The sequence below is a fragment of the Rhineura floridana genome, chromosome 10, assembly GCF_030035675.1.
Source record: "Rhineura floridana isolate rRhiFlo1 chromosome 10, rRhiFlo1.hap2, whole genome shotgun sequence".
NCBI classification, from domain to species: domain Eukaryota; kingdom Metazoa; phylum Chordata; class Lepidosauria; order Squamata; family Rhineuridae; genus Rhineura; species Rhineura floridana.
The window spans coordinates 24219656-24231355 of record NC_084489.1 but is presented as its reverse complement, the minus strand read 5'-3'; the positions used below and the strand labels follow the sequence as shown (position 1 = coordinate 24231355).

Sequence of the window (11700 nt, the reverse complement as noted above, 5' to 3'; positions counted from 1 at the left end):
CAGAGCCCAAAATTTTAGGCACTAGAGAACATAAGAAGAGCCCTGCTGGATCAGGCCAATGGCTCATTTAGTCCAGCGCTCTGTTCTCACAGTGGTCAATCAGATGCTCATGGGAAGCTCACAAGAGGGAACTGAGCACAAAAGTGCTCCCCCCCTTGCAATTCTCAGCAACTGCTATTCAGAGGCATACTGACTCTGGCATCGGAGGAAGAGCACAGCTGTTGGCTACTGGGCACTTGGCTTTGGATACCGCTGACTTTGCCAAAACAAAGTTTTGACAGATTTGAGACGATTTCTACAATAGGTTTTCTCCTTTTGATTCAAACTGTTGCACATTTTGCTAGGCAATGCTTCTGCGTGCTGCTTATAGGGAAGCAATACATGAAAGATTGTGTTCTCTGTCCCGTTGACCCACACAGGTGAAACTCTGTAGAGGCAAAATCTGGTATGTTATGGGTAGCTTTTGTTTTGGGACTCTATATGGGCAATATCTTTGTGATCATTCAAATGGAAAACAAGGTAAGTTGACAACACAGGTATCACTTCTATGAGTGGGAATTAAGTACCCCACTTGTATACCATCATGTGTACATGTCTGTTTCATCACATATTCACACATGAAGCACTGAGTAGGGATTGAATTTTCCGAAAGTCTCGATGCCAAGTTTATCCACACAAATTTCCATGTAGCTCCTTAATGGGAAGTGTTTTCCCTGCTGCCAGTTCTGCTAAAAATGTGAACAATTCTTACATTAGATGCATTACTATATGCATATACAATCCAGGTTTCCTAAAGTAAGCAGTACACAAATACAATAATGCATCTAACTATACAAAATACATATTTTTAATATATAATATTCTACTGCAGATTTATAGTACAGTATGGAGCTAGACTCTTTTATACATATACTTTGATATACGTATTTTTTGCATATAATTTGTCAGCCTTTTTTTTTAAAAAAGCACCCGATGGTACAGACATGGCTCAGATACCAGTGGGCACTCGATGGAAGAGGCAGTCTGAGGTGAGCAAAACATGATTGGGTTGGAACTATCAAAATCCATTTAAAACATTCCTCCATCCCTAGTATTGAGTGGTATAGGTTTTGACAGTGTATATAGGCAGCAGATCTATATGCCTCCATAGGTGATGGGGTGCATGCGGGGTACACTGAATTTCTTACATGGAATAAAAGACATTTTATGCCTTTTATTTGAACCATCACAAGAACGTTATCAGTGTATGAACTTTCAATAATAATAATAATAAAATCTTACGAGTCCACAAATATTATTAGCCTATGAATAGTTCCGCTAACCTCCCTGCTCATACATACCTCTACCAATCACTTGTAGCATACTGTGAGCCTGAAAGAGGAAAAGGCATCTCTCTTCCTGTTTTTTTTAAAAAAAATTTGCCTGCACGCAATACGTATTCATTACAGGTGACAGGCAAGTGGCAGTTGATGTCTGCCATAAGGTTAACAAAGCCAGAGGCAATTGCACATCTTAGCATAATGCCAAAGTTTCAGATTTGCACTCCATTTCCTATTTGGTTTTTAAATGGTAAACCTGATTTACATCTACCCCACAGACAACTTTTGCTTTACCTTATTGGAACACTGGGGCTTTCCTAAAAGCAAGAATCGTATTAGAGCACATCATGATTATACAGTATCAGCACATAAGAACACAGATTACAGAATTAGATTAGTATGTTCACATCAGTTTAAAAACTTTGAAAAGAATATACACAACATAAACAATTTATACACCAAGTAAACAGACTGTAAACCTTGCTTCAGGAATATTTGTTGCCCCCACCTCCAAATGTCACATATTTGTTAAATTTGCTCTTGTACACCTATGTCCCAAGCCAGCTTCTACAGCAGCATCATTCTTATTGCTCAGGAAATTCACATCTTCATATATTTGCAATAGAAAACCAATGGAGAAGCCTCATACTAATCATCACTGTCGCTTCCAGATTCACTCAACTGCAAGTCATTTCCTGTTTTAAAAAGAGGAAGTTAAAATTACTTGCTGCATGTGCTCTTCACTGAAGAATCGCTGTATATGACACACTAGAAAAAAAAATAGGGGGTAGTGTTGGAACACATTATTCCTAGGTCATAAATGTATTTATTTTAATGGGATTTAGTTATGGCAAGTTTGCAAAGTTAAGACTGCAGCAATCTTCGACCTCTGCCTAATAGTACTCGTTGGCTTAAGATGCACTAGGAGCATGCGAGTAGTAGTGATCCATCTTCCCTTCAAACTAGTAGCTCTCAATCTTCTTGCCCATTGGCTTCATGTAGTGTTCTAACTTTACAAAGAAAAGAAAAAGCTTATTTGTCCTACTACGAGCTTAGCTCAGCAGCTGACAGACAGGAACAGCAGCATTCATTTGCTGCACTTATTGCTGGCATCAGTTTCATTTACAGCTGGAAAAACTTGGACTGAGACTGCTTTGTGCCCAGACAAGGCCATGTTGTGAAATCATATCCCATAAGGCAGCTCACTATTTGCAGAAAGAGGTCATGAAAACTGTGTTAATTATTCGTTATCACGAAGTATTTCCTTATGTTAAAAAAAACAGCACTTGGGTACTGTAAGAGAGATAGCAAGGGGACTGATATTTCTATCTACATGCCGCCCTACCATGAAGCTTAGTAAAATCAATTGGTTATCAAGGGACCTCTGGATTAAGCTTCTTTACAACACAAACAAATGAAACAAAAACAAACATGTTTTCATTAAAACCCAACAACCCACCACCTATACTGATGCATACTTTTGACAAGAAAACTTACCGAACCATCTGCATCCAGTTGTGGCCTAAATACACACAAATGTGTATAACTGAATCAGACACTTTTTTTTTTTTTTTTAAAAGGAAAACAAGCTTCAGTAGAAAGGAACTTAGAAAGAAGAAAATTACAGGCAGGGAAAGGATTGGGTACTATCCTCCCCATTTCTTCAATTGTAATCCCCCTCCCCCAAAGCTGCTTTTCATTTTTAAAACCAGCACTGGGTCTCAGTTACATTTTTGTGTATAGTGTGTACTTAGACCATTAGAAAATTCATGCCCCATGACAAGTACCTGCAGAAAAGAAGACACTTACTGAGCGTGTTCATGAGCTGATTGCTTCCTTGTTGCCTGCTAGTACCGTTAGCAACAGAGGTCTTGTTGTTATACTGTTGAGAAGGGGAAGGGTGAGCAGCGTCATTGCCATCACTGCTGGAAGTTTCATCATCACTCCCAGAAGAGCTCTCTGAATCTGATGAGCTGCTTCCGCTACTGCTACTCATCTGTTCAATAATTTCAACCTCAGCTCTTAACTCTGGAACAAAAGGATGTTTGCAAGGAGGTCATAAGATAACAGATCTCCAGACAATGCATGCTTCTACAGGTCATCACCTATAGTCAAATCAAATTGTAGCCTACCATTGAGATTTGCCAAAAATCTAAAAGCGTACCCAATGTTAGTGTGGCCATTAGGATTTTGTCCTGTACTGCAGCAATTGCACAGCTTTTAACTATACTGAAAGAATTACATTTGCTCCCTTTTAACTTACAAGCCCAATTTTAGGTGCTTACCTTACCTTTTAAGCCCTAAATGGCTTGGGACCCAAATGCCTGAGGGAGTGCCTCTTCCTTTGCTCCTGCCTTAATATTGTCTGTAAAGGCCCTTCTCCAAGTACAATCTATAGCAGAGCTATGTGTGGTGTAGTGGTTAGGGTGTTGGACTATGACCTGAGAGATCAGGATTCAAATCCCACCCAGCCAAATAGCTCACTGGATGAACTTGGGCCAGTCATTATCTCTTAATCCAACCTACCTCACAGATGGGTTGTTCGATTTTAATGAAGTTGTGAGGATAAAACGGGGAACGGGAGGTATAGGCTACCTTGAGCTCCTTGGAGGAAAGGAGGGATATAAATGTAAGAAATTTATTATCATTATTTATTGAATTTATGTCCCACCCTTCCTCCCAAAAAAGCCCAGGGCAGCAAACAAAGAAAACAATTTAACAAAAAAAACCCCAAACTCTAAAAACAGTTAAAAACATTCCAAAACACAATCACAAGTAAAAACATTGTAAAACACAGTGAAAATATTCTAAAATACAGGTTAAAAACATTATTTCATCAGTGAACTTCACATTGCCAGGAACGGTCCTCTTCGGCCGTAAAATCCCTGAGTAAATAATAAATAATAATGTATAAACAAAGAAGAGGATCTTTTCTATGGGGGGCCCCCAATTCTGGAATGTCCTCCTAAAGAGGCATGCCTGACACATTACTTTTTGGCACCAGGTTAAGACCTTCCTGTTTGGCCAGCTATTTTAGATGACAATTTTCTGTGTAATCCTAACCAAGTCTACTCAGTAAGTCCTACTGAAGTTAGTAGGGCTGACTCCCAGTTAAGTGACGTTAGGGCTGCAGCCTTTGTCATAATGTTGCCTTACTCTACTCTTCAGTTTTATTGTTTTAATCTGTCTCTTTTTTGCAGTACATTACTTACACAAATGCTTATTTATTAGCTTTATTATTGCATTTATACATTGTGTGAACAGCTTTATTCACACCTTTGTATTGGCATCTTTTCGATGAACAGCAGTAAAGAAAAAATGCAATTTATTTTTGGAAAATATACTCTAATATGGCAGTATGTCTACTATTTATATATTAGAAAAGAAATGTACTGCATGATAACTCTCCCTCCACTGCAAAAAGGATGTCTCTTTCAGCTCTGTTTTATGATTCTATGCCAAGATGATTCAATAACAAATCTGTTGTCTAAGTATCTGCTTGCCTAATTGTTTTACTATGACAAATACTCCAATGCTAAGTAGCTATATTGCCACATACTGATTATGCCCATCAGGAAATCTGAAACCTTATGTAATAAGGCCTGAAACAGGATGATATACTTTTCCCATTGTCTGCAGTTCAAGTAAGAGTGGGCTGCATTTTGTTTTGCTCTGGGACGTCAACTGGATTACTAAGAAGGGCTCGTCTTTGGAATCAGCACTACCTGAAAAGCTAATAAGACTTAGATTTCACTAAGATCTAGCCAATAGTTTTGCACAGACAGTATTTGTTCCTAGATTTGGAAGGTGGGGAATCAGTTAAAGTAGCTTTAATGTGCAGCTATACACATTTTGGGTGAAACCTACATAACAAATCAGCATGCTTTTATTTGTTATTTTTAAACCCTTGAAATATATGCAATGGCCCATTAGTAGTAGTACAATTCCTTTTTGGAAGGCTACTATTTAAGAGGATACATACAGTGATAATTTTATTGTCATTTTGTTCCTTAATATATTTCACATACAATAGAAATTTGACTTAAAACTTTCTGTGAAATTTACTTTTCTTAAAATATCTTACTATATAATAAAAATGTGAGAAGTTATGCTGTCATGACGTCACGCAGCATGGCAGCAGGGAAGAGGTGGACGGCAGCAAGACACAAAGATGGCTGATCGGATGTAGGATGTCTGGGACAGCAGTGGCACAACAGCCAAGGCAAGTCAGTGGGGTGGGGACTGTGGGTGCCGGGGGTGTGTGTGGCAATGGTGAGGTGGCAGGAGGGTTGGCGAGCGAGTGAATGAGTGCTGCAAATTGCAGCATGACTGAGCTGGGCAGAGGAGACTGAGCAGACATCCACAAGAATGTGTGGACAGTGGTGCTCGGCAGTGGCCAGCGATAGCCTGGCCAACCCGCTTCATGGGAGCCTTCGCGGTAAGGATGAGGCCTCCCAAAAGCTGGTTCCATGGCTTGCCCAGGCCGCCACTGCCCACTTGCTTGCCTCTCCCTGTTTGTTCGCTCACTCCCTCACTTTCCAGGCCATGTGGTCTAAAGGGAGGGGCTTAGCAAAGCCTAAAGGGGGGGGACAAAGAGGGAACTTAGCAGTTGCTAGAGGTGAAAGGGGAAGGGCTAAGGGGTTACCATGGGAGAGTTGGGGTTGGTGAGCAAAGCGAGCAGGGGCGAGAGCCCCCAGTAAACCATTTAAAAAGACAAGTCAACATTTCTGTGCGAGTATAGAACGAACAGCGCACTTTAAACCTACAAACAGCCAGTGTGGTGTAATGGTTAAGGTGTTGGACTAGGATCTGGGAGACCAGGGTTCAAATCCCCACACAGCGATGAAGCTCACTGGGTGACCTTGGGCCAGTCACTGCCTCTCAGCCTCAGGGGAAGGCAATGGTAAACCCCCTCTGAATACCACTTACCATGAAAACCCTATTCATAGGGCTGCCATAAGTCGGAATCGACTTGAAGGCAGTCCATTTCCATTTTCAATATAGGAAAACCAAACAGATCTGCATGTACTGATTATCAACAATGTTTATTAAAGTCTGAAACAATCCATGAACAGCAAGGGAGAAATTATTTGCTAGCTTTCCGCCCCCCCCCCAAAATAAGCTGCAATTGTACATCTAGTTACCCTGCAAAGCTATACAAGTCCATTCAGAAGCAAGCCCCACTTATGAGACATATTCTCAGGTAAGTGAGTATAGGATTGCAGCCTTAGTTAATGTTTTGAATTTGTATGCTGCCTTGGGCATCTTACGCCAAAAGGCAGGATAAAACAAACAAACAGAGAGAGAGAGAGAGAGAGAGAGAGAGAGAGAGAGAGAGAGAGAGAGAGAGAGAGAGAGAGAGACTAATTCTTTTGTTCTCTCCGGTATCAAAGTATAAGGCCCAAAGTTTTTAAAATTTGGAAAGCTTAGTGATGTTTTTATTTTAAACCACATTCAACAGCTAGTTGCTAGAATGGCAGTTGATAAATTGGACAACTATTTGACCAGTATCAGTAACAGCGTTCACAGGTTTAGAATATCACTGTATCTAATGGGTTGTACTTAACTTTAGTCATGCTCAAGAGTCAACCCACTGAAATGAATGGACATGACTATTAGGTCTCCCCTGAATAAAACTTAGTTGGATCCAACTGAATTACTTTGTAGATAAACGGAAGAGAAATCACTTTAGTATGAGCGGATCCACCTTCATCCTCCTTACTGGGACTTCAGAATTATACAAGCTTGTATCTAATGCTAGTCCTACTTAGAGCAGACCCACTGACTAACTTATTTTCATTATTTTGAATGAGTCTACTCTGAGTAAAACTGAGTTGGATACAACTCCTAGATTATATGAAATGTAGCTTTGAACCCTCCATTTTGGGGGGGGGCATTGTTAGCTGAAAAGAAATTACTAGGGCAAGGTCTAATGCAAATGTGAATTATTTAGAGTGAGAAACTAATCTATTTCCTTAAATCTTTCTAAAATAAGACCCCAAAAATAAATAAAATTGGTTTCGTAGAGTATTTCTTGAAAAATTTCAAGTGTCTATACCACGAAGTTCCAAACCATAGATGAACACACATCATGACTTCCATACCTCTCTTAATATCATCCAGCTGAGGCTCTGGTGAAGGATTGTCTTTCAATGGGGAGGTTTTGGGACCAGCTGCTGACTTTGTAGAAGCTCTGAACTGGGTGGAAGAAGGTTGTGAGCCTCGGGCAGATTGCTGTTCTATTCGGGCCTGGATTTTGCTGCTGCCTTCAGCTCTGAAACAAAATATTTTGAACAGACAATAATACCTCAAACATCATCATCATTATTATCATCAATATTATTTATTACCCACCCTTCACCCCAAGGTCCCAGGGTAATTACAATAGTTTAAAATACATCATTAAAAATTAAATACAACTTAAAATCACTTCACTAAAAACACGATGCCAACCACACCTCATCTCTACTTCCTCTTTTATTTCCTTGCCCTCTTCCATCCTTTTCAAAATGTCTGTAAAATCCAAATTCTGCTATCAGAATTGTGTAAAAACAACAACTACATGAAAATTTAAGCACTTAATTAAATTTAAGCACTTTCAGTGAAGAACAACATTTAAGCATTTGTTCACATATACCAGGTAAATCAATGGTCCTTAAAATGTGTGTGTGTGTGTGTGTGTATGTGTGGTGGTGGTGGTGAAAACATTGCCTGGCTGTTGCTTGAAATAACAGTCTCAAGTAATTTCTAAAAACAACCCATCATCTAAGGAATGCTTCGAATTTAAATATATAGAAATAGCAAATGACACAGCCCTATCTAGACTGCACCACTTAGACTGCATGTGAAAGACTGTATATATCACAGGTAGACAACCTGCGGCCTGGATGTCATTTTATGTGGCCCCCAACACCCCCTGAAGTTGTCCAATTTCAGTATCTGATCCAAGTTCCTTCCTCCTTATTTTTCCTGGCTTTTAAATCCTCCCCCCATTCTTCGTATTTTCAGAACAACTGAAAGGGGGAGTATTTTATTTGATTATGAACAACTATTTTTGTATAGATGTGTGTTTGTGTCACACGAAATCCAGAGGTGACTCACTTTCATTTGCTTTTCAGAACAGTAGCTGTATACTAAGAATAAAATCCTCCGTACACTTTTTCAGGAATAACCCCATCAAATCCAGCGGGGTTTACTTTTGAGTAGGCCTGTTTAGGATTAAGAATTCTAATATAAAAACCCTGGCTGAATGTGGTTCTCTTATCATGACACATTTAAATTTTTCTTTTCTTTTAATAATGTTATTTGTTATTTAATTTTGAGAATTGCATTATTATATTGATGTATTATGATGTGTTGTTATATTTGTGTTTTTGTAAGCCGCCTTGAGGGCCTGTTGGCCATTAGGCGGGGTATAAATTTAATAAATAAATAAATAAAATAACCTGTGGTAACCATAGTGAAAATTGAAGCAGGCCAGTTTTTTATACCATATTAATAAATTCAGAATACTTTTCTCTCTGGTTCTTCTGATCAGCAGCTTTGGCTCCACCCACAACAAGCATACAGATCCTGACACATAAGCTTGAAGAAATGTGACTTACAAGAGAAACAAGGTTGCCCCCCCCCTTTGGTGCTTTCCCATGTTTAAAAATTCCTTGCACATGCCACAAACCAGGGCTCTAGCCTTCTCTTGGAAATGCTAGTATTCCACATATTTATTTAGCTTGCAAGATTGATATACCACTTAATTAAAAAAGTAAAACTAAGAGGTTTATATAAATTTTTAAAAACCCTTCATTTTAATGAATATTTATATTAACATAGGTAAGGATTTAAAATCTGCAATCTGAAGCAATTCAGTTCAGGGAGGGCTGTACCATGTGGTGTTTTTCCATGTCTGAATTAGCCCTGTGTGTTTGTGTCAGTGATTTTTACCTTGTTTTCTTGACTTGAATGCTGCTACTTAGCTTTTCAAGCACGTATTCCCCAGTATCATGATTGATGATAAGTACACAGTCCTTTTGGTATGGCCTCTTATTTCCTTTGAACACAGTCATTGGAGGAGTAGAACCCTGGTGTTCAAGAAAAGCACAGATTACACTGAAGTCTGAACAGAGCCAGTGTGGTGTAGTGGTTAGTGTCAGACTAGGACCTGAGAGACAAGGGTTCAAATCCCCACTCCGCCATGAAGCTCACTGGGTGACCTTGGGCCAGTCACTGTCTCTCAGCCTAACCTATCTCACAGGGTTGTTGTGAAGTTAAAATCAGGAGGAGGAGAAGCTATGTTTGTATGCCACCTTGAGCTCCCTGGAGGGAAGGTGTGATATAAATGTAATTAAATAAATACATACATACATACATATGCACATGTCCAGAAAAAAAATGACTTATTTATTTATTGTTTTTAAAGACAAGGACATCAGCACATTTACAGGGAAGGACATTCTATAAAACTCAGTGAGAGGAGACATACTTTCAAGTAGGCATTTCCAAATATGGGTTTCAGCCACACAGTGAAGGTTTACTTAGGACTTAAAAAATAATTGCAGGCTATAAAAGTAGTCTACAACTGTAGAACTAAAATCTATACAGACTGGAAAACATACATGTCATTTTAGAGTAACTATATAGTAGGGTTGCCAGGTTCAATCCCTGAGACTGATCCTGTATCTTTAGGAGAAACGAAAGTCAGCCAAGTGCAGGTGTTCTTGCAACCCTGTAATGGGAAAAACCACCAGGTGGAATTCCCTTCCCCCTGCCCAACTTTGAAAGATACAAAAGACCTCTTGGAGGCTGGGCCTGGCAACCAAGAGGTCTTCTGTATCTTTAAAAGTTGTGCAGGAGGTAGGGAGAATTCCACCTTGTGGTTTTTCCCATTACAGTGTTGCAAGAACACCTGCACTTGGCTGCCTTTCTCGTCTCCTAAAGATACAGGATCAGTCTCAGGGATTGAACCTGGCAACCCTACTATATACTCCACATTACAAGACAATGTATTATTGGCCCTACAGAATGAGACACTGAACAGTTGTCTTCCATTAAATCAGCTCTGTTGGTCACCAGTTGTTCTCAGTTCTTTTGACACATGCAGAGTTCTTCTTGGCCACAGATTAAAAGTTCAGAGCAAAAGTCATAAGAAGTATAATATGGGGGGGGGGAGAGGAGGAGAAACAACAAAATTTGCATGTCAACATACATTAAACTTACTGGGATGTGTGGTAATGTAATTGTGACTTCATCTCCTTTGCCGACTTGAAGCTCCCCTTCGCAAGATGTGTCTATAGATGCTGGTTTAAAATCATCTAGGGAGGACAATAACTAGCATTAAATAGATCTTGGATTTTAAAGGGTTCTTAATTGGCAATCGTCTGGGACAAATTCACCCCCTCTTTGCTATTATTTATGTATTATTATAGTGGATGTTAAGGGAATACAGAAACCTTGAAGGCTAGCTGATAAGCCCGAGCGGTTACTACATAAAAATCTCTTGTTAAAAGCCTTTTTCTTTCCTAGTCATTATCCATGATCTACAAAGCTTCCTTTTGCTGGTGCCTAAAGAATCTTTTAACTCTCTACCCCTCTCAGCAGCAAATCTTCATGCTATAACACTTTTTAAAAAACTCTAATATTATTCAACAATAGCTTTTCAAGTTGCAGTGTGTGTACTGTCTGTTATTGGAAAAATAACTGTTTTACTGGCCCTTTCTCCTGTCTCTTTTAACAGTACTGTAGTGTTTTCTTACCTTTTTTCAGCAATGTGAATACAAACATGCATCATAAAATGCTGTAAGCTAGTTTAAAAAATATAAATTCTGCAGTTTACAATCCCTCTTCCTTTGTTTCCATAAGGTATCATCTAAAGGATGTGATTGTTGGAAACATCTACTTTCTCTTAGTAAGAATAAAAATTCAGCATATGGAATAGTGAACATAGTGACCATGGATACAATTGAAAACTGCCGCATTAGCGGAGCGCCGAGAAGCGGAGTGCTGAAAAGCGGGGCCCTACTGTAGTCTGTTAGAAGCTTCAATTACTTAACTTTTTTCGTGTCAAAAATATTGTTAATGTCACAAGGCCAGGAATAAAAGGGGACTACCCTACCTACTCACTTCAGGCTACCAACAATTGGACCCAGTCAAGCAACTGTATGACATCTGCTCCATATCTCATGACTGGAAAAAGTTGTATCAGTTGCCAACCTGTACAATATTTTGCTTGCTTTGTTAAGTACCTACTAAAAGGATGATTCTGGCCATAGAAGTATTTTTTTAAACTGCCCTCAGCAGCTCGCATAGGGTTGCCATCTCAAATTAAATACAAAGGCCTGGCCTGCTCCTGTGTCTTTAACACAGCTTGATCTGCAAAAAAAATCCTTTG

General features: G+C 39.3%; 1 protein-coding gene across 1 annotated transcript in view; it reads right to left on the bottom strand.

Annotated features, from left to right (window-relative positions):
• Positions 1 to 829: 829 nt before the first annotated feature.
• The window catches only part of EAF1 (ELL associated factor 1), a 12288-nt gene continuing 1417 nt past the window's right edge, over positions 830 to 11700 (bottom strand). Inside the window, exons 2-6 of the mRNA XM_061586407.1 lie at positions 10530 to 10624; positions 9258 to 9394; positions 7424 to 7593; positions 3129 to 3347; positions 830 to 2014 (exon numbers count right to left, since the gene is read on the bottom strand). Coding sequence (XP_061442391.1) covers positions 1968 to 2014; positions 3129 to 3347; positions 7424 to 7593; positions 9258 to 9394; positions 10530 to 10624 — 668 coding nt within the window. The 3' untranslated portion in view covers positions 830 to 1967. The remainder of the gene's footprint in view (positions 2015 to 3128; positions 3348 to 7423; positions 7594 to 9257; positions 9395 to 10529; positions 10625 to 11700) is intronic.